This window comes from Balaenoptera borealis, assembly GCF_965194805.1.
Source record: "Balaenoptera borealis genome assembly, chromosome: 5".
Taxonomy (NCBI): Eukaryota; Metazoa; Chordata; class Mammalia; order Artiodactyla; family Balaenopteridae; genus Balaenoptera; species Balaenoptera borealis.
Window position 1 is genome coordinate 83,508,832 of NC_138862.1, and position 22,481 is coordinate 83,531,312.

At 43.7% G+C, this 22,481-nt stretch overlaps 1 protein-coding gene across 9 annotated transcripts in view; it reads left to right on the forward strand.

Moving 5' to 3' along the window:
- ABCC5 (ATP binding cassette subfamily C member 5) overlaps window positions 1-22,481 on the forward strand; it is a 200,400-nt gene that overhangs the window by 169,925 nt on the left and 7,994 nt on the right. For all 9 annotated transcript variants that reach the window (XM_082393859.1, XM_082393856.1, XM_082393855.1 and 6 more), the window contains 9 exons: window positions 951-1,135; window positions 1,534-1,680; window positions 1,981-2,110; window positions 3,633-3,786; window positions 3,878-4,006; window positions 7,025-7,211; window positions 8,918-9,007; window positions 11,566-11,755; window positions 14,245-14,404. In XM_082393859.1, the coding sequence (XP_082249985.1) occupies window positions 951-1,135; window positions 1,534-1,680; window positions 1,981-2,110; window positions 3,633-3,786; window positions 3,878-4,006; window positions 7,025-7,211; window positions 8,918-9,007; window positions 11,566-11,755; window positions 14,245-14,404 (1,372 nt within the window). The remainder of the gene's footprint in view (window positions 1-950; window positions 1,136-1,533; window positions 1,681-1,980; window positions 2,111-3,632; window positions 3,787-3,877; window positions 4,007-7,024; window positions 7,212-8,917; window positions 9,008-11,565; window positions 11,756-14,244; window positions 14,405-22,481) is intronic.

The window sequence follows — 22,481 nt, forward strand, 5'->3', positions numbered from 1 at the left end:
AAAGCAGCATTTTCTAATCTTTTTCCTGATTTGGCACACACAGAAAAATGCCACTATTTCTTTGAGCCCCTGGGATGCATGGTAGAGTCCGCCTGAGGTGGCTGGTCTGGCCATCCCAGGCCCATCTAGTGCACAGTAGGGCCGGGGAGTCAAATCTCTACACTCCTGTAGCCCATTCTCTTGAGAACTTCTTGTCTGAAGGATAAAGTTCAAATGCCTTTATCCCCTGACCACAGCCTACTTAATCAGCCTTATCTCCTGCCACTCCTTAGGCCCACAGAATGTTCCAGCCACGCTGAATTGGATATCTGTGTATACCGATTTGCTGTTTCCCCACACCTGTGCCCATCATTTCCCCATCTGGCCAACTCTGGCATACCTTTCAAGACACGGTGTGGGGAATTCCCTGGCGCTTCCACTGCTGAGCCCCTGGGTTCAATTCTTGGTCAGGGAACTAAGATCCCACAAGCCACGTGGTGCAGACAAAAAAAAAAAATACGCAATATGGACTGCATAGAAAGTCTTCCCGGAAAACTCCCTGCTAAGCCCGTCACAGCTCCCGCAAGTAGGTTATATGCATTTCCTGGATGTTCCTATGCTGCCCTGCAAATAGCTCTAGCTTTGGAGTTCACACATTTTATTATAATTGTGTATTTATTTACCTGTTTGTCCTACTAGACTGTGGAAGGATGATCTGAGCCAGATCTCCAGGGCAGGGACCTGGTCTTAATCTCCGTTACCGCTCCAGGGCCTCATCCTGGTCCTGGTTCATAGTTGGTGCTTAGTAAATGTAACATGGATAAATGAATGCTCCTGATGAAGGGGAAATAATTCTCATCTAGAGCTCTGTGAAACTGTAGGCTCCCTTTGATTCTGCTCTTCTACAGGTGACTTAGTTTTGAAAAGCAGCCTTTCCTTTCTGAGTTCGTGTTTCTCTTTTCCTTACCTAGGGCAGCTTGTGCAAATGGAAGAGAAGGGGCATGGTTCCGTGCCCTGGTCAGTATATGGTGTCTACATCCAGGCTGCTGGGGGCCCCTTGGCATTCCTGGTCATTCTGTCCCTTTTCATGCTGAACGTGGGCAGTACCGCCTTCAGCAACTGGTGGTTGGGTTACTGGATCAAGCAAGGAAGTGGGGTAAGGTTCCTCATTAATGGGAAAATTATATGTCTAATAAAGTGGCCGTCTCTCCATAGTCCCTGTCTCTCCTTAGGGAAACTGCTCTAGTTTTCAGTTAAAAGAAGCAATGAACAAGGATTACCCAGGATAAGAGATGAGTCCCTAATGTAACCTCAGCAGATAATTGCTCCCTGACCAACTCACGGAGCAGTAGAGCTTATCAGTAGCAAACTGTAGGCTGTCTGCTGTCGTCCTTAGAAAAGAGAGAGGGAGCGGGGCAAAGTCGGCCTTGTGTCTGCCTCAACCAGGTCCCAGAGTTTTTATCCTGTACCCTCCCTTGAGCCAAGAATGGCCCCGATGTGGGGTTCTTGGCAGTCCCTGGGAGTCTTGCCTCACAGACCCTTGCCTCCAAACAGAACACCACAGTGACTCAGGAAAACAGGACGTCTGTGAGCAGCAGCATGAAGGACAATCCTCTCATGCAGTACTATGCCAGCATCTACGCCCTCTCCATGGCGGTCATGCTGATCCTGAAAGCCATTCGCGGAGTGGTCTTTGTCAAGGTATGCACCGGTGGGGGCCTCTGCTCCTCCTCTCCCCAGTGGCTGTGTGGTCAGGACCCCGCCTGGCATCTCTCGGGTTTACTCTGAGTCGGGGAGCTCCTTTAAAGCAGGATGGCCCTCGCCGAAGTGACCTGCATCCCATTAGCCTCAGCTTTCTCCTATTAGCCATCTCCCTCCTCCACGGCCGTTTGCCCTTCTCTGGCTTTGGGCGTCGAAGTCCTGTGGAGTTGCGACCCGTGGAGTGGGAGCTGAGCCTGCCTGAGTCCCGGATCTCTGATCACGCTGTGCTCTGCCCCTCAGGGCACGTTGCGAGCCTCCTCCCGGCTCCATGATGAGCTTTTCCGAAGGATCCTCCGAAGCCCTATGAAGTTTTTTGACACTACCCCCACTGGGAGGATTCTCAACAGGTTTTCCAAAGACATGGATGAAGGTATTTCTCACTGCTTCTCTCTGTTGTGCTCTGGAGCACAAGCCAGAGCACAGTGTCTGTCGATGTTTGCGTCAGGAACATTTTAGTTTTGGCATTTTCTCCACATTGCAGCCTCTCTTTAGGCTGAGGACCTATCTGCTTTTTCACCTTTTGTCTGAGTTCTTATTTGATCTTATTTAAACTGAAAACCAGTTCAGAGCACTGAGTTAGCGTAGAGGCTTTGGACAGGGGCATCTCAGAGTCCAAAACACATATTTACTTGTGGGTAGCGCATAGGTTCTTGGACACCTACAACCTCTAACAGGTTTGCTGGATGCTGGATGCTTCATGGACTGTGCCAGCACCAGAACTTAAATACAGTTGACCCTTGAACGACAGGTTGGCTGAATCCGCAGATACGGAAATATGGATGAGGAACCACATATATGGAGGGCTGACTGTAAGTTATATGTGGATTTTTGACTGCACAGATGGTCTGCGTCCCTAACCCCTACGTTGTTCAAGGGTCAACTATACTCCCATAGCCCATAATGATAGTGATGCTGCCTGACATTTATTGAGGGCTTACTGTGTAACAAGCAGTGTACTGAATGTTCTGCATGCGTTATCCTAATCCTCACAGCAGCCCTATGAGGTGTGGATATCGTTTCATCCACTGAATACATGGAAAAGCTGATGCCTAGAAAGGTTAAAGAACTTGCTCAAGATCACACAGCTATTAAATAACAAGCTGGGAATTGAGCCCAGATCTTTTTGATCCCAGAGCTAATGTTTTTAACTACGGTACTGTGTTGCCTCCATAGAAGGGGTTTGTTTCGGATGTTGATAGGCCAGTGTAAAGCCATGGCCAGAGGCAACAAGGGATCAAAACCATCACTGATACACAGAACAGTGATACACATATGCATGACGTGATCCCATTTCCGTTAAACTCACATGCACACAGACAAGTGGAAAAAAGATTGAAAAAAAAAATCAGTGGTATCAACATGTCTCAGATTTGCATGAAAATATGTGGGGGGAGGAGATGTTCAAAAAACGGTGGAGAAAATGTTGATTGAACTATTGGAGGTTCTATACTCTTTCAACTTTTGTGTATGTTTAAAATTTTCCGTGATGAAAAATTTCTTAAATGTTAGCAGCAGTTCATTGATATTGGTAAGAATAAAGACTATGTTTATTTAACTTTTTTGCATATTTATTTTCCAAATATTTTACAACAAGCATATATTACTTTGCAAAGTGGAAGAAATGTTTAAAGGGGTTGGGCAGCATAGTGAACCAAAAAGAGGGCACAGGGGAGAAAGATCACTTAAATGCTCTTGGGATAAGAAAAATTAGAGCAACCGGGTTTCCAGATTTTTCTTTGATCAGACTGTTTAAAAGGCAAAAATCACAACTTTCAGATAGGGATTTTAGGGAGCCTCTTTTTGTTTTTTAAAAATTTGGGGAAATTTAAAATTCCATTTTCCCTGTTTGTGGATCCCAGCATCTGACACATGTTCCTTTACGGTTTCCCCAGTCGATGTGCGCCTGCCGTTCCAGGCTGAGATGTTCATCCAGAACGTCATCCTTGTGTTCTTCTGTGTTGGAATGATCGCGGGAGTTTTCCCGTGGTTCCTTGTGGCAGTGGGGCCCCTCATCATCCTCTTTTCAGTTCTGCACATTGTCTCCAGGTAAACAGGAAGTCTTCATGTCTTCCAGGGCAAAGGATGAAGCCAGAGTTGCTAGTCTACCCCTCTGACACAGAACACATTCTCTCTCCAGGGTTCTGATCCGAGAGCTGAAGCGTCTGGACAATATCACGCAGTCACCTTTCCTCTCCCACATCACATCCAGCATACAGGGCCTTGCCACCATCCACGCCTACAACAAAGGGCAGGAATTTCTGCACAGGTTAGTTCAATGGGGGCCCGAGGACTCAATGGGGAGCCAGCATCTCAGCATTTAATGAGAGTTTAAGAAGCCTTTCAAGGTCAGAATTCCGGATTATAAAGCTCATTACTAAGAGTATTAGTAATTTAATGATCTCTGGTTAAGATTCACTTGCTTGGTGGAACTCCCTTCTGAGCAAATGGGAAGACAAAAACACAGATTTGGAGTCTGTTAGCTTTCAGTTCTGAATGGCTATATTTGATGGAGTTTTGCTTTTTTTTTTTTTTTAATTAGTTTATTTTATTTATTTATTTTTGGCTGCTGCGTTGGGTCTTCTCTGCTGCGTGTGGGCTTTCTCTAGTTGTGGAGAGCGGGGGTTACTCTTTGTTGTGGTGCACGTGCTTCTCATCGCAGTGGCTTCTCTTGTTTTTTTGTTTTGTTTTGTTTTGTTTTACTGTTTTTGGAATGGTTACTTTTATTTTTTTAATTTTTATTTTATAAATTTATTTATTTTATTTTTGGCTGTGCTGGGTCTTTGTTGCTGTGCGCAGGCTTTCTCTAGTTGCGGTGAGCGGGGGCTACTCTTCGTTGCAGTGCACAGGCTTCTCATTGTGGTGGCTTCTCTTGTTGCGGAGCACGGGCTCTAGGCACGCGGGCTTCAGTAGTTGTGGCTCGCAGGCTTCAGTAGTTGTGGCTCGCAGGCTTCAGTAGTTGTGGCTCATGGGCTCTAGAGCGCAGGCTCAGTAGTTGTGGCACACGGGCTTAGTTGCTCCGCGGCATGTGGGATCTTCCTAGACCAGGGCTCGAACCCATGTCCCCTGCATTAGCAGGCGGATTCTTAACCACTGCGCCACCAAGGAGGTCCGTGGTGGCTTCTCTTGTTGTGGTGGATTCTCTTGTTGCAGAGCACAGGCTCTAGGATCATGGGCTTCAGTAGTTGTGGCATGCAGGCTCAGTAGTTGTGGCTCGCGGGCTCTAGGGTGCAGGCTCAGTAGTTGTGGCTTGTGGGCTGTAGGGCGCAGGCTCAGTAGTTGTAGCTCATGGGCTGTAGAGCGCAGGCTCAGTAGTTGTGGCACACGGGCTTAGTTGCTCCGCGGCATGTGGGATCTTCCTAGACCAGGGCTCGAACCCATGTCCCCTGCATTAGCAGGCGGATTCTTAACCACTGCGCCACCAAGGAGGTCCGTGGTGGCTTCTCTTGTTGTGGTGGATTCTCTTGTTGCAGAGCACAGGCTCTAGGATCATGGGCTTCAGTAGTTGTGGCATGCAGGCTCAGTAGTTGTGGCTCGCGGGCTCTAGGGTGCAGGCTCAGTAGTTGTGGCTTGCGGGCTGTAGGGCGCAGGCTCAGTAGTTGTAGCTCGCGGGCTCTAGGGCGCAGGCTCAGTAGTTGTGGCGCACGGGCTTAGTTGCTCTGCAGCATGTGGGATCTTCCCAGACCAGGGATCGAATCCGTGCCCCCTGCATTGGCAGGTGGATTGTTAACGACTGCACCAGGGAAGTCCCAGAGTTTTGCTTTTTTATTATTATTATTATTATTTATTTATTTTTTACTTTTTTATCTTTTGAACAGTAAAAGACATTCGTTGACATTAGACTGACATTTTATTTAGCTGTTGAGTATTGTTTGTATGAGAAATTTATGTACATATATAGTCATTGTGGAGATTTGTGTTAACAAGAGATTGAATTAGACTAAAGGTCATTCAGTAGAGGACTGGTTAAATAAGCTGTGTTGTCCCCATGTGGTAGAATATTATATGGCCTCTAAAAAAAACGAGACTGCTCTCTAGGTGCTGATAATGAATGATCTCCAAGGTATATTAGTGAAAGAGCAAGGTACAGATGGGCGGGTATTGTGTGCTCCTTTTAATTATGTGTCTGTATCTGTAACATTTAGAATATCTCTGAAAGGACACATAAGAAACTAATAGTTGCCACTGGAAAGGGGAACTGAGTAGCTGGAGGAGGGCAGGAGAAAGACCAACTTTTCATGATAAAACCTTTTGTACCTTGTGAATATTCTGTCCTGTAGGGTATATTATTCATTCCAAAAATTAAGTAATTAATGTTAAAAAGGAACTCTAAAATAGAAAGGTTTAGTTAAACAACTCAGAAAAATGCATCCTAACTAGTTAAACAATTCAGAAAAATGCATCCTAACTTTTAGTGAAAAAAAGTAAAATATGCTGACCGTGTACGTGTGTATGTACATACCCACAGAAATGTGAGTGCATTGAAAAAAATTCTGGGAGTAAATGCAGCAGAATATTAACTCTGGTTTTAGCTGAGTGGTGAGAGTACTGGAATTTTACATTTTCCTCTTTTATTGCATTTTCTTAATTTTCTCTAAAGTGCACATATCTTATTGTAAGGAGGGTAGTGATTTTTTTTAAAGCAAAGCACATTTGCCCACCCAGATCTCCCACTCTGGAGTTCTAGTTGTGTGTAGGTGCCAGACCTTCAGGTGGGGCGTGATCTGCTCTCTAGGCCCCCTGGTGACAGTGGTGTCTTGCTCCTGCAGTGACAAAGTTTGTCTAGGTCTTTTTGCTCTGGTTTAGATCACTGCTCCTGGTTCTTTGCTCCATGGCCTTGGGAAACAAGTGTGTCAGCAGACAATTTCCACTTTCGGTCCAAGGTTTTCTTTTTTCTGGTCTTGTGCCATTTCTGCAGTTTACCTGTGTAACCTCTCTTTCTTTGAGAAAATGACCCCTGACCTAAAACATTTTTCTAAAGCTTAAGCAGCCTCTTTATTTGGTCTCCTTCCCTCCTGCTTTCCCTATGCTGTTGAAGTAGATATCTTTCCCTAGCATCTTTAACACGTTTCTTTGAAAGAGTAAAACTAGAAAACTCTCGTGTCCTCCTGTCTGTGGAGCCTGGAGTACTCTGCACTCCTTAAGTTTCCATCTCACACTCCTGGTTACAAACAGTAGTACTTCAGTATTAGCCCTCCACCCATAACTCACCAGAGCTTTGGCATCCTCCATGACCAGGGTTGTGTGGTACTTTATTTGCCTATTAGGTGTTCTGTCTTCCTCACAGGTACCAGGAGCTACTGGATAACAACCAGAGTCCCTTCTTCTTGTTCACGTGTGCGATGCGGTGGCTGGCAGTGCGGCTGGACCTGATCAGCATTGCCCTGATCACCACCACCGGGCTGATGATTGTTCTCATGCACGGGCAGATTCCCCCGGCCTACGCGGGGCTTGCCATCTCCTATGCTGTCCAGGTTAGTCTCTGGGATGGGGGCGTCCTCTTGCTCGTATGTTGGCCTAGGAGAGAACTGGTAGGGGGCTCTACCCTAAGCCGTTGTTTTACTTCCGACTCCTAGAGCTTTTCCCCGTCTGCTTTGGCAGTAACACTCTGGACTGGTATACAGTCAGCCCTCCACATCCACATGTTCCACATCCATAGATTCAACCAACTGCAGATCAAAAAGTATTTGGGGGGAAAAATTTCCAGAAAGTTCCAAAAAGCAAAACTGAATTTACTGTAGGTGGGCAACTATTTATTTTTGCCCAACTATTTTCTACATTGTATTTATAACTATTTACATAGTATTTACATTGTATTAGGTATAATAAGTAATCTAGAGATGACTTAAAGGATACAGGAGGATGTGTATAGGTTATATGCAAATACTATGCCATTTTATATAAGGGACTTGAGCGTCCGTGGATTTTTTTTATTGGCGGGAGTCCTGGAACCAATCCCTCATGGATACTGAAGGTTGACTGTATAGGAATAAAAGGATTTAACTCTGTTGCATGTGTCTGTGAAACAGGTGCTATTTTTTTCTTAAATAAATGATTCTGAAAATGGTTTCTTAATTGTAGGTTTCTGTCTTCACTACCCTTTCACCTCTGGCCTCTTCCTAGTCTTCTAAGAAATACATATCAATACATTTCTTCTGTGTGTTTTATTTTCAGGCCCCTGATTTTCCCAATACTGTTATATATGTAAACCCTTCTGGCCCCTAGGGATGGTTGAAGGTCTTCAAATAGCTCAAAGAACAATTAGGAACTTGAGCACTGACTAGATATTTGAAGATGTTAAAGAATTGTTACTAACTTTTTAAGATGTGACAATGGTTGTTTTTAAAGAGTCTTTATATTTTAGAGAGATATAGCTGAAATATTTATGGGTGAAATGATAGCCTATATGGGATTTGATTCCAGATAATACGGAAGGGTGGGGTGGTATAGATGAAACAATATTGGCTGTAAGTTGATAATTTTTTAAGATGGATGTTTGATACATGGGAGTTCATTATACTCTCCTCTCTATTCTTGTATACGTTTGACATTTTTCTATATTGGAAAGATAAAAATAAGTAGCCAGAAGAAACCTAAGAAGAGATACGTATCTTCACAGATACCCAAAGATATTTGTCCATGTTATGCAGACTTCCTTGATTATTAGAGGTGGGGGGAGAATCTGTGTTATATATACTGTGTTTCAGAGTCCTCAGTCTGAGGCACACAGGGACTCTGTGTTCAGTTTTGGCCCAGCCTCATTTCTCTTATTTGACCTTGCTGGAAGCATTCTCACTGCTGCACACAGGTTGATATAATCTCCATTTGTTGTGACTGCTACGTCAGGTGTAGGTACAAGTATGAAGCACAGCAGTTATTCAGCTACAGTTGAATTACTGGAAATGTAAAGACAGGCGGAAAGCCCTCAGATACAGGAAAGTTAATGCCAGCAGTACCACAACGCCACCTGCATTCACTGAGAGTTGCAGTTGACTGGGTGCTATTAGGCATTGTCTTAAATATTTAGAGAATGACTCGGTCCCTAAAACCAGCTGCTGCATGTGCCCAGTTAGTTCTTATAACTTGAGTTGTGATCCCTTTGATGAAGGAGGTTTTCTAACGTTGGCCTGGTGTGTATTAATAGTAAATTCTCTCTTGGTTTCTTGTTTTCCGTTATCAGTTAACAGGACTGTTCCAGTTTACTGTCAGACTGGCGTCTGAGACAGAAGCTCGCTTCACCTCAGTTGAGAGGATCAACCACTACATCAAGGTCAGGCTACTACAGGCCTTTTGCTACAATCTGACTTTTCATGGAGCAATTTTACCCTTTTACAGCCTCGAGTAAATGTCCCAGGAGGATGCTTGTTTTCTCTGCCTTATCTTGTCCCACAGGAGAGGCAGCGGTCTCTCCAGCATGTGTGGAGTGGAGAAGAGAATATCTTAAGATTTTCTAAATATATTTGTGAATTGTGCCTGATTGAGAACCTATGTTCATCAGCTAATTTCCAAAGCATTCCTTTTATTTATTTATTTATTTATTTATTTATTTTGGCTGCACAGGGTCTTAGTTGCAGTGTGCGGGCTTCTTAGTTGTGGCATGCAGACTTCTTAGTTGCGGCGTGCATGTGGGATCCAGTTCCCTGACCAGGGATCAAACCCGGGCCCCTGCATTGGGAGCATGGAGTCTTACCCACTGGACCACCAGGGCAGTCCCCAAAGTATTACTAATCTCATTAATTCAGTTAAGCTGACTAATGTAACATTTTCCTTACACTATTTAAAACCATGTATTATTTCAAGTCTTAGTCTAGTTTACTTGTTCTTAACCAGGGAAGGCCATCAGAATCCCATATGGAGCTTGAGGCAAAGATTAACACGGGCTTCATCTCTGAAGATTCTGATGCAATAGGTCTGGGATAGGACCCAGACTTCTGAAGTTTTAAAAGCTCCATAGCTAATTCTAAACTGCATTCACAGTTCAGAAACCAGTTAATTGAGTTGGTACTGAGATGATCTAGCTCTTCCCACCTTTCCCCAGTAACCCTTGCAGTCCTGCCATGGGGCAGTGTCTTGCTGGTGTCATAGTTGGAACTCGAAAGCAATTTTCTGTAGAGAGAAGCAGAGTCCTGAGTAGTTAGGATTCTCACATTTAATCTATTTCTCAGGAGTTACCTATTTTGTGAACTGCCCACTTTATTAGCATTTACATCATTATTTACAGATAATGAATACAGTCCAAGTTCCAACTAGAACGTTGACTTACAAACATAGTTTTAAAAAACTAGCCTTTCACTGAGAACGAGTATTTTATGTAAACTGCATTTTCTAGTAGAGACATGCCCTGCTGATTTATTTTGACAATGAAACTCATCAGTCGTAGGATATTTCTTAAACTTATAAATGATTGTTATCAGAAAGAATGGCGGATGGCTATCTGATAAATCTGCTAAAAACTATTCTTCATGTTTATACATGAGTCTCTTGGCCCAGTGCTCTGGTCTGTGGACAATTTGTGGGTGTACATGTGGGTGTGTAGTGTTTGATTTAATATCACTGTTGGTGTGAGTCTCTTGCTGGAAAGGTCAGGGTGATGGTCAGCCGTGGTACAGAGTATACTCTGCACAAACCAGTCATTCCTGAGGACTGGCTCCCCACTGCCAGTCCCCACCCTGGATGCCTGTCCCAACACGGAGTTTTAGACTTCAGTCTCCACCCCCGCCTGCCAGAGCACTGCAGTCTTTGGCCATTACTTCCCTGTGAGGCTATAAGCTCCATGACTAGTCACCAGAGAGTTTTAAAGCATCTTGAAGTGTGACTGTTGATGACAAAAATTACCCAATGGTTGTATTAAACACAGCATTTTAAAGCTGGAATGAATTTCCAAAATCATCTAATCTATTCCCCACAATTTGCAGATGAGAAACTAAGACAAAGATGAAGAAGTGATATGTCTGAGTCATGCAGCCAATAGTGGTGGAGTTTGGAGTAGAGTCTGTCTCTCCTGGACTGACTGAGAAGGCGGGATGCCAGGGTCTGATTAATGTTCAATAAATGTATTTTCCCTCCTTTGGGTTCAGGCCAGTGGTTTTCAAATGATGGAACCCTGTTTCAAGGGGAATATTTTCAAAAAATTCCAATAAAAACTGCTGTGCTTGAAGAGGGATGGAAGGCCTCATGCCTCACGTTGGCCTCCAAGGAAGTGTTTTTTTGTTTTTTTGGGTTTTTTGGCTGCATTGGTTCTTTGTTGCTGTGCGGCTTTCTCTAGTTGAGGCGAGTGGGGTCTACTCTTCGTTGCCGTGCGCGGGCTTCTCATTGTGGTGGCTTCTCTTATTGCGGAGCACGGGCTCTAGGCACGTGGGCTTCAGTAGTTGTGGCTCACAGGCTCTAGAGTGCAGGCTCAGTAGTTGTGGCGCACGGGCTTAGTTGCTCCGCAGCATGTGGGATCTTCCCGGACCAGGGCTTGAACCCACGTCCGCTGCATTGGCAGGTGGATTCTTAACCACTGCACCACCAGGGAAGTCCCTCCAAGGAGGTTTTGTGGAAGAATTCCTTATGACAGAAGGCAGTTTGAAAGCCACTGCCCTTCCCGAGCTGCTGATAAGTAGCCATTGTAAACTGCTAAGTGTAGAGACCACTGTACTCTGTCTCTGTCTAGTTTACTGGTGATGAGCATTCACTGCCAGGGGACTCTTTCACAGCAAGGGAACAGAGCGGCAGCTTTCTCTGTGTGGTTGCTACGGGTGTCCTGGTTTTACTTCTCTGTGACAAGGCCTTGCAGCTCCCCCAGAATCTATAGTCAGTCTGAACCAGCCACTTCTGTCTCCCCAGACTCTTTCCTTGGAAGCACCTGCCAGAATTAAGAACAAGTCTCCCTCCCCTGACTGGCCGCAGGAAGGAGAGGTCACCTTTGAGAATGCAGAGATGAGGTACCAAGAAAATCTCCCCCTGGTCTTGAAGAAAGTGTCCTTCACCATCAAACCTAAGGAGAAGATTGGCATCGTGGGACGGACGGGATCAGGTAAGGATGTCCTCTCTGGAGAAACATTTGAACCTACCAGAATCGAGTCTGGGGCCCATGATTTCCTGTTTATTGAATACCAGTCTCATCCCTTCATATCAGATTCCTGTTAGATGAGCAGTAGTGTCTCGGTCTCTGAAACCACTTTTCTAGGCTTATTTTCAACCCTGCTTTCATAATATTTAATGCTTTTTCTAATCATAAAAGTATACATTCTCAGTGCAGAACACTTGGAACATATAGCAAAGTACAAAAGGGGAAAGGCGCCCATAACTCCATTACCCAGAGATAATTACTGCTGACATTTTGGTGGATATCTTGTTAGGCTTTTTCTATCAACAAGTGTGTTTACAAAAATGAGGTCCTTTTATACATACTGTTTCATGGCCTGCTTTTAAAATTACCAAATATTTTCCATGTCAATTAATATTCTATGACATGATTTCTATGCAGCATGATATAAAATTCTATTTTATGGATGTACCATCATTTATATTAACCCTGCTCCAATTGAAGGGCATTGAGGTTGTTGTCAATTTTTCACTATTATGAATAGCACTGCAGTGAACATCCTTATTTCTATGAAGTCAAAATATACAAAAAATTTAAGGTCTTTGTGATGTGTTGCCTGTATAGCCTCATATTTATCAGAAGCCAACACCATTCTAAGTAAGGAACCTATGTTCCTTTGAAGACAGAAATTATTTTCTTGATCTGACATCAGTTGCAAATAGAGACTAGGCCTTCATTTTAGGCATTTAATTTCACTCTTATTCTTAGAAATGTGTTACTATATGCCCCTTAGATTTCTAGAGTCAAGACTTGAATAATGTGTTTCTTTCCCTCTTTCCTTCCTGAATAACATTTCAAGATTGAGTCTTGTCTTCTTTCACTAACCTGTTCACCCTTGTGTAAGAGGTCTCTCTGAGTCACTTCTCATTAGCTTTCTGAGTTCCATGCTTCCTTGGCATCAAAACTCTTTTAGCTTTTTTTTTCTTGCCATTAAAAAAAAGTCTTTTCTAGCCAATTTACTTTAAAGAGCCTGCTAAGCAGAAAAGAAAAAGCTGCTTCCTCTTTGAAGGAATTATTTCATGTCAAAACAAGATACTGCCTCTAGGCTTGTGCATTGGAAAGAGAATGCTCAGCCAAGGAGGGGGAATGTCCCCATGGCTCTTACCTTGCTTTCTCCCTCGAATTCCCTCTGCTACATTGGCCCCCAGGGGTGCACTGCTCCCCTGAAAGCTCTGACTGACCTCCCTTCCTGTGATTTCCCTTTAACACAGGTAAGACAGACCGAAATTTTCACCAAGACTTTATTAAACCATGAGTAGTGACAGATGAGACATAAACAAAAATAAAATAATTATAAATAACCCAACTTACGAAGTCTAAACTGTAATCCTAATAAGCTTCTTCTGAGACTATGTCATAGGCCCTGGCTCTCTGCCGTGGTTGTAACCACCGTGAGGACCTCATTGCCTTTTTTACCAGCACGTTCCATCAGTACAAAGGTAGTCTAGTCTCAGATCTTTTGTTGAAATGGAACAACTTAACCTATTTATCTGAGCGCCATTCCTTCCTCAGCTTAAATCTTGAACTACTGCCACGGCACTGGGGAGGGCCTCCACCTCCTCCCTTCTGCCTGGGTGAGGGGTCACTAACCAGATCCTCCAGTCCTGAAAAAGCCAGTTCCAGGAAGAGAGGCCTCATCAAGAACTGTCCTGCTACATGGACTCAGGTTTCCCAACTCGTTTCTGGTAGATGGACCTGAGGACGCCTACCTTAGGGAGATGGACGTTCTGGGTTCCCACAGGTTGTTTGACGGGGGTCAAATCTCAACAGCAGGACTGTGGCTGCAAACATTGGGGTGAGGCAGGTATTTGTGCCCTCACTGACCTCTGAATAGACAGTCACAAGGCTGCCATGAGAGGTCTTTCAGAACATGGAGCCAGAGGAGGGGAGGAGGGTCAAGAACTAGGAAAACTGCTCTAACAGATCAAAACCTGTGGTTCTGCATCTAAACTATGGGTCTGACTTGCAGAATGGTAGATAGACAGGAGGCGTTTTTCCATTTTACTCTCATGAGAGAATAACGGTCCCTCCCACTCCTTCTCAGGCTGGAGCTGTGTGATGTAAAGGTATATGCTTGGTAGCCTAGGAAAGTTCATTGTTTTTGGGGGTTTTTTTTGGCTGCACCACGTGGCATGTGGGATCTTAGTTCCCCAACCACGGATCAAACCCGTGCCCCCTGCAGTGGAAGCGTGGATTCTTAACCACTGGACTGCCAGGGAAGTCCCAGGAAAGTTCATTGGTTTTGGTTTTTGTTTTTGTTTCTGGCTGTCATTTTATACATTATCTGAGTTAATCAGTTGAAATAATGATTGAACAGAAATAGAAAAATAGATGATGTTGCCCTGAGAATAAACCAGTTTTGTCTTCACAGAATTTGCTAATTGAACAACTTTTCTGCCCGTCTTCTGACTCATCAGGGAAGTCTTCTCTGGGCATGGCCCTCTTCCGTCTGGTGGAGTTATCTGGAGGCTGCATCAAGATCGACGGAGTGAGAATCAGTGATATCGGCCTTGCTGACCTCCGGAGCAAACTCTCCATCATTCCCCAAGAGCCGGTGCTCTTCAGCGGCACTGTCAGGTGAGGAGCTCAGCACCCACGTGTTTCGTGCCACATTTCAGGCCAGGTGGGCACGTTAGGGCCTCCAGCGGGGACTGAGATCTAGTGGCCTCTGATCTAGCGCTTTCCCATGACACCACGTGCTCCCCATCGCAGAAGGGGCAGCTCCAGTGTGCGAGCCATCTCATTAGCTAAGTGGGGCCCAGAGGCCCTGCAGCGTGGTGGTAAGAAGTCAGAGAGATCTGGGCTCTGTGTCTTAGACAAGTTAACCACTCCTAAGCTTGTTTTCTCCTCCATGAAATGGGGGTACTACTAAGCCCTGTTGTTGTGAAGATTGAATAAATTTGTACAAATTTTATACAAGCACAGAGGCTGGCAGAGGGCGAGCATCCTATACGTGGTAGCAGCCATCATCGTCCTCCCCATGCTGTACTCTCTTCTAGGTACACTCCAAGTCACAGTTCTCACGATGGTCTTCAGGCATTATTACTCCTCACGTTTTTTCATCTTCCAGTATCTTCCCCCACCTTTGGTTCTTACTCTAGAATGATGCCTGTCTCTGAAATCTGCCAGATTGCCAAAGATAAAATAACTAAGAAGGAAATATGTTTAACCCCGTTATCTTTTCCTATGCTTTATTCTACCTTTAGCCTGAAGCTTTTGCCTCCTAAAAACAATGTGTTTCCATAATTTGAGTCCATTTGTATTTAAGTTGATTCCGTCTAAATAAAAACAGCTTTAACTATACAGTTGACCTAGATAGGACTCCTTTTTTTTAATCACTCTAAAAGTGATATTGCCATTCCCTCTTTAATTTTTAACAGTTTCCAAAAAAAAAAAAGGTACCAACTTAATTTCAAATAACCACAGGCAATGTTCAGGCTTGTCTTTAAAACTAGGCCTCCACACCGCCCCCCCTTTCTTCAGAAGTGGCATTTGAACCCACTGATTCAAGGAGGTTTGGTGGAGAAACTGACTTCTCACCTGCATTCATGTGGGGTGAATGCTCTTGGGTGTGTTTACTTTGGCATTTCTCTAAAACACTAATGAATTTGGACAGCATAGACTGGATCTGTTGATGAGGATGTCATTCCCTTTGGGTACTGAGATAACAAGGTCAAACAAGCAACATTAAAGAGAATTAAAACTTATTGAAGACTCAGTTCTAATATTAAGAAATTGAGAGGTGTTGCCAAATCTGCTCTTCCTTCCCATAAATCTCTCTATTTTTAGAGGCCACAGGAATACCTTTGAGAATAAAATTAACCTTATAATTTTGACTCAGGAAAAATAACCATTTTTCTTAATTTTTTAAATCATCATTTAGAAGAGAACTAGGATATATGACAAACCCACAGCCAGCATCATTCTCAGTGGTGAAAAACTGAAACCGTTTCCTCTAAGATCAGGAGCAAGACAAGGTTGCCCACTCTCACCACTGTTATTCAGCATAGTTTTGGAAGTTTTAGCCACAGCAATTAGAAAATAAAAAAATAAAAGGAATCCAAACTGGAAGAGAAGAAGAAAAACTGTCACTGTTTGCAGATGACATGATACTATATATAGAGAATCCTAAAGATGCTACCAGAAAACTACTAGAGCTAATCAATGAATTTGGTAAAGTAGCAGGATACAAAATTAATGCACAGAAATCTCTTGCATTCCTATACACCAATGATGGAAAATCTGAAAGAGAAATTAAGGAAACACTCCCATTTACCATTACAACAAAAAGAATAAAATACCTAGGAATAAGCCTACCTAAAGAGACAAAAGACCTGTATGCAGAAAACTATAAGACACTGATGAAAGAAATTAAAGATGATAAAAACAGATGGAGAGATATACCATGTTCTTGGATTGGAAGAATCAATATTGTGAAAATGACTATACTACCCAAAGCAATCTACAGATTCAATGCAATCCCTATCAAACTACCAATGGCAGTTTTCACAGAACTAGAACAAAAAAATTCACACTTTGTATGGAAACACAAAAGACCCCAAATAGCCAAAGCAATCTTGAGAAAGAAAAACGGAGCTGGAGGAATCAGGCTCCCTGACTTCAGACTATACTACAAAGCTACAGTAATCAAGACAATATGGTACTGGCACAAAAACAGAAATATAGATCAATGGAACAGGATAGAAAGCCCAGAGATAAACCCATGCACCTATGATCACCTTATCTTTGGTAAAGGAGGCAAGAATATACAATGGAGAAAAGACAGCCTCTTCAATAAGTGGTGCTGGGAAAACTGGACAGCTACATGTAAAAGAATGAAATTAGAACACTTCCTAACACCATACACAAAAATAAGCTCAAAATGGATTAAAGACCTAAATGTAAGGCCAGACAGTATAAAACTCTTAGAGGAAAACATAGGAAAAACACTCTTTGACATAAATCACAGCAAGATCCTTTTTGACCCACCTCCTAGAGAAATGGAAATAAAAACAAAAATAAACAAATGGGACCTAATGAAACTTAAAAGCTTTTGCACAACAAAGGAAACCATAAACAAGACGAAAAGACAACCCTCAGAATGGGAGAAAATATTTGCAAAGGAAGCAACTGATAAAGGATTAATCTCCCAAATATACAAGCAGCTCATGCAGCTTAATATCAAAAAAACAAACAACCCAACCCAAAAATGGGCAGAAGACCTAAATAGACATTTCTCCAAAGAAGATATACAGATTGCCAACAAACACATGAAAGGATGCTCATCACTAATCATTAGAGAAATGCAAATCAAAACTACAATGAGGTATCACCTCACACCGGCCAGAATGGCCATCATCAAAAAATCTACAAACAATAAATGCTGGAGAGGGTGTGGAGAAAAGGGAACCCTCTTGCACTGTTGGTGGGAATGTAAATTGATGCAGCCACTAGGGAGAGCAGTATGGAGGTTCCTTTAAAAACTAAAAATAGAATTACCATATGACCCAGCAATCCCACTACTGGGCATATACCCTGAGAAAACCATAATTCAGAAAGAGACATGTACCACAGTGTTCATTGCAGCTCTATTTACAATAGCCAGGACATGGAAGCAACCTAAGTGTCCATTGACAGATGAATGGATAAAGAAGATGTGGCACATATATACAGTGGAATATTATTCAGCCATAAAAAGAAACGAAATCGAGTTATTTGTAGTGAGGTAGATGGACCTAGTCTGTCATACAGAGTGAAGTAAGTCAGAAAGAGAAAAACAAATACCGTATGCTAACACATATATATGGAATCTAAAAACAAAAAAAAAAAATGGTTCTGATGAACCAAGGGGCAGTACAGGAATAAAGACACAGACGTAGAGAATGGACTTGAGGGCACGGGGAGGGGGAAGGGTAAGCTGGGACAAAGTGAGAGAGTGGCATTGACATATATACAGTACCAAATGTAAAATAGATAACTAGTGGGAAGAAGCTACATAGCACAGGGAGATCAGCTCAGTGCTTTGTGACCACCTAGAGGGGTGGGATAGGGAGGGTGGGAGGGAGACGCAAGAAGGAGGGGATATGGGGATATATGTATACGTATAGCTGATTCACTTTGTTATACAGCAGAAACTAACACACCATTGTAAAGCAATTATACTCCAATTAAGATGTAAAAAATAATAACAAATTTTAAAAACAGAAGAGAACTAGGAAATAAGGCATGTTAAACGTTAGACTTCCCTTGAATATGCTGCCACCAAGAAGTATCAGCGTTCATTTCAAATTTTTACAGCACTTCATTTGGGTCTGTGACTCGGGCTTCTGGAGTTAATGGTTAAGAATTGACCTGCTGGCTGCTGTTTGTAGAACACTGTGGAAGCACAGCCTTCGTGGGAGATGGGGCCATTTGTTATCAGCTCCAGAGATATGTTGCCACTTGATGGACAAGCTCAGTGGCTGGTGTGCTGTTGACTGAGTTTTTAGTAATTGAGCTCGGAGCGCTGTTTGGTTAGTCGGCTGTGCAAACCTAGGAAATCATATAAGTTTCACTTTCTGCCTGCTGTAATTTTGACTTTTTAAGTCAGTAGTGAGGACAAATTAAATCCCAGACCTTCTGTCTTCCCTTTATCCTCTCAGGTTTCTCATAGTTTTAAAAGAATATCCAGCTTTTGGTGTTCTTTTGCTTTTGTTAGAAAATTAGAAGGCCTATAATGAGTTTCCCAAGGCAAAGGCAGGGTAGATCAGCTGCTTCCTCAGCTACCTCCAGGAGACTCTGAATTTGGAAACTGTCTCTCCACTGCCTTTAACCAGCATTGGGGGTGCATACCTCTCCTGGAGATACCGACATGCAGTTAAAACATATCAGGAGCTCTTAGAGGGAAGTCAAGGTAAAACCAAAATCAAACAAACAGAACTCAGAGAATTTTGCAAGTTAAACATTTCTGAATTGTTCTGCATACAAATATAAATAAATCATAGACCGGATCATTTAGGGGCACAGTCCTCCCTAGGTTAGCCAGAACCTCAGTCCATTCCAATAGCTCATCCAGCCCTCCCTCATCCAACTGTCTGGGTTTGAATTGTAGGGCCTGTGTTTCTGTGGCCAGTGCCTTTCCCCTGCCTTTTGCCCTGATGGTTGGCTCCAGGAAGAGAGGTCCCTTCTCATCCAGCCCTAACACTTTTGTTGACCTTCCTTCTTTCGTGGTCCTGGCAGTACTTTTCTTTCCCCAGAGGACCCGTGCTTCCTGATCTCAGAAAGCCTATCTCTTTGCCTCTGCCCTAACCAGCTCCTGCTCAAATGCTTTCCATCCTTGTGGACTGTCTGCAGCCTGCCTTGGCTGGTGGTTAATCTGCCCCTTAGTGAGACTAGTTGTCCTCAGCTGTCGCTCTAGCGTGTCTCTGCGTCTCAGTCTCCTTGTGGGGGGTGAGCACTTCTCATCACCTGGAGCATCTCTGCCTGGCATCCCTTTGTTAGCGAGAGGCAGTGTTCTCAGTTCTTCCTGTTGAGATGCTCTCTTTCCTTTTCCAACTGCCCATTAACTTTTTTTTTTTTTTCTGCTTTTGAGGAATATTTCAAGCTCTCAATTCAAAATCACAACAAAAACAACTGAGCCCACAACTGACCCACTCTGCTTTGGTTCATTCTGGGCCCAGACACCTTCAAGCAGAAGCACCTAGTGCTCTAGAGGGAATGGAAGTTGCTCCAGATTTGAAGCAGAATCTTAGAATCTCAAGATCTTTCATTTGTCTTTGAATTATTCTGTTGTTTAAGGGACCCCCTTTTACTTTTTTTGACGTCTTAGTCCCTTAGTGGAACCGGAGAATCCCCCAAAGCTTCTAGTCTCAATGTCAGAAAGTAATGCTAAGTCTAGGATCACTATATGAAGAACACTAGATGTTATCTAACTTTTGTGGAAGTCCTTCTGGCTGGGGGTATATGGGAAATCTCTGTACCTTCTTCTCAATTTTGCTGTGAACCTAAAACTGCTCTAAAAAAATTGTCTTTAAAAAAAAAGAAAGAAAAAGGTCCTTTGGTGCCAGGTATTGCTGCTTTAAAGAACAACAACAATAGTAGTAGCTAAGCATATTGAGGACTTATTATGCGGTGAATTGTCCTAAGCATTTAAATTGTATTAATTCATCAAATACTCAAAACTCAAATGAGGTAGGCACTATTATTAAGCCTATTTTATAGATGAAGAAGCTAAAACCCAGAGTGGTTAAATAATTTGCCCAAAGATAAGAACCTGGGCTGTCTGGCTGAGAGCCTGGGCTCTCCCTCACTCCACTCACTGTATTGTCTCTGAAGTTATCACCACAGCCTCTTTAATCACTACCTCGAGAGGTAATCTCTTTCTCCAAAAACTAGGGTTGTGCCTGCTTCCGCAGGGGTCTTGACCATTAGTTACCTTTCTGTTTCCGACATCTTCAAAATCTCATCGGCTTTCAGATTTGCACAGCCTCTGTCCCCCTTCTTGAAAAAAATTTTCACATAGCTTCTGCTGTCCTCTTTAGTCTTTTTCACGTACTCTACTCTTAACTAAAAGCCAGACCTTGGTTCTGAATAACTATTTTGAGTTTTCCTTTAACATCCTGAGAGATGAAGGTCTGAGGGTCCCGTAGTCTCCTGTCCTGAGGCTGAGGCCGCAGGGAGGCACCCACCACCGACAGAGGACGACGTGGTTCAGCATGGTGTCTTCCGTGTGCCCGGAGGGGATTGCTGTATCCTCAGACACCCCGGGAGATACTCTTGACCTTATTCAGTAGTAGTCAATAGGTAAACTTAGAATATTGCTAAAAATAACATATAAAGAACCAAAGATGAAAATGCACTTTGAGCAACATAGGACTCCAGGAGTTCTGACTGTTAAAAATAAGTGCCTTCATGCTCAGATGCTTTTCTTTCTCTCCATCTACCCAGCTGAGTACTTGATGCAGTGGATGCATAACTTCGCTTTCATTTGTATCTGTGGGTCAGACCAGGACCATCCGGCCCCTCTAATGAGGGTATATATATATATATATTTTTCATTCCTGATTGAGTTCCCTGTTGAGATCAGTCTGGTCTGCCTTAATGTGTATGTTTACCACCTGCTGGTGTACGTGTATATTCCTTACATATCCGGAACCCATTGCTTAGCCTTGGGAGTCTCCTTCAGCTGGTGTGACGGGCCTGGGCGGGGTTGAATGTCAAGCCCGTCTGTGTGTCTGCCGAGTCTGATGGGGCAGCTGCTCAGTGAGCAGGGGACTGCACTCTTGTGTACTCACTCTTTGTCTGGTAAGAGGTATCTGATGAATTACTGGATGTATTTGTATTCTTGGCATGCTGCAACAAAGTACCACACACTGGGTGGCCCAAAACCACAGAAATGTATTCTCTCACAGTTCTGGAGGCTAGAAGTATGACATCAAGTTGTCAACAGGGCTATGCTCCCTCTGAAACCGGTAGGATCCTTCCTTGCCTCTAGTACATCCTGGTGGTTTGCCAACAGTCTTTGGTGTCCTTGGCTTGTAGATTCATCATCCCAGTCTCTGCCTCTGTTGTCACATGGGCCCTCTCATTCTGTGTCTCTGTCTTTATGTGGCTCTCTTATAAGGACATCAGTCCTACTAGGTTAAGGGTCCACCCTACTTCATTACTCCAGAATGACCTCATCTTAACTAATACCATCTACACTGACCCTATTTCCAGATAAGGTCACATTCTTAGGTACTGAGGGTTACATTTCAACATTATCTTTTTGGGGGATACTCTTCAACCCATGACACTAGGCATCACTGTACAGTATTAAAGAACACTTCCTAGACTAAGTCTAGGGGAACTCTACACATTCCTTTCCTGGAAACCAACATTATGGACCCTTCAATCTTGAACATATATTTGTTGAGGTCTTTAACTCTGTACAAAGGACTCAACTCAGCAGACGTGGGAGGAATCTGAACAAGTGGTAAAATCTAAAACCTAGAATTACACATTCCTTCCAGGAAGAGGTAGAGAAAGGGAAGATTTAAGAGGTAGGAGATGGGCTAAACCAGAAATCCAGAAAGTGAGGCATCACACCATAGGTGGCAATTTATCAAGTTATTGGTGCTGGGAATTCCAGCCTTAGGTAATATGGATTTTCCTCTGGCAAACAGACCACAGCAGTGGCGACTGGGCAGTGTTCAGAGACCCCAAAAGGCAGATATTTATAATCAGGGAGCTCACGGATAAAACCAGAGCAAGGTGGGGCCCCAAAACTTGGGAGCCTGAGCAGCCTGTCAAGATAGGAACCTGGGCACATGGAGACGCAACAGGAACTGACCTAGCAGAACTGTCCGACAGGGGGAGATTCTAGCTCAATAGGGTCCCGTGACGCTAAGTGGGAATCACAGAGCAGGATGCAGATCCAGAGCAGCCCGGCACTAAACCACATGTGGACCGACTTCAGGTCCTACTGCCCGAGGTCAGAGTTGATTCCCTGTAATGGGCAGAGGCCCTTCTCCAGCGTGCAGTCCTGTGGGGCAGCGGTACAGAGACCAAGGTGGAGGGTGAGGAGCAAGAGACCAGGCAAAGCAGGACGTGACCCCTGTATGGAACCAGTTGTGATTTCCCACTGGGCGGGTGCCCCTTCTGTCTAGGTTTGATGAGGACTTCCAAAGACTCTTGT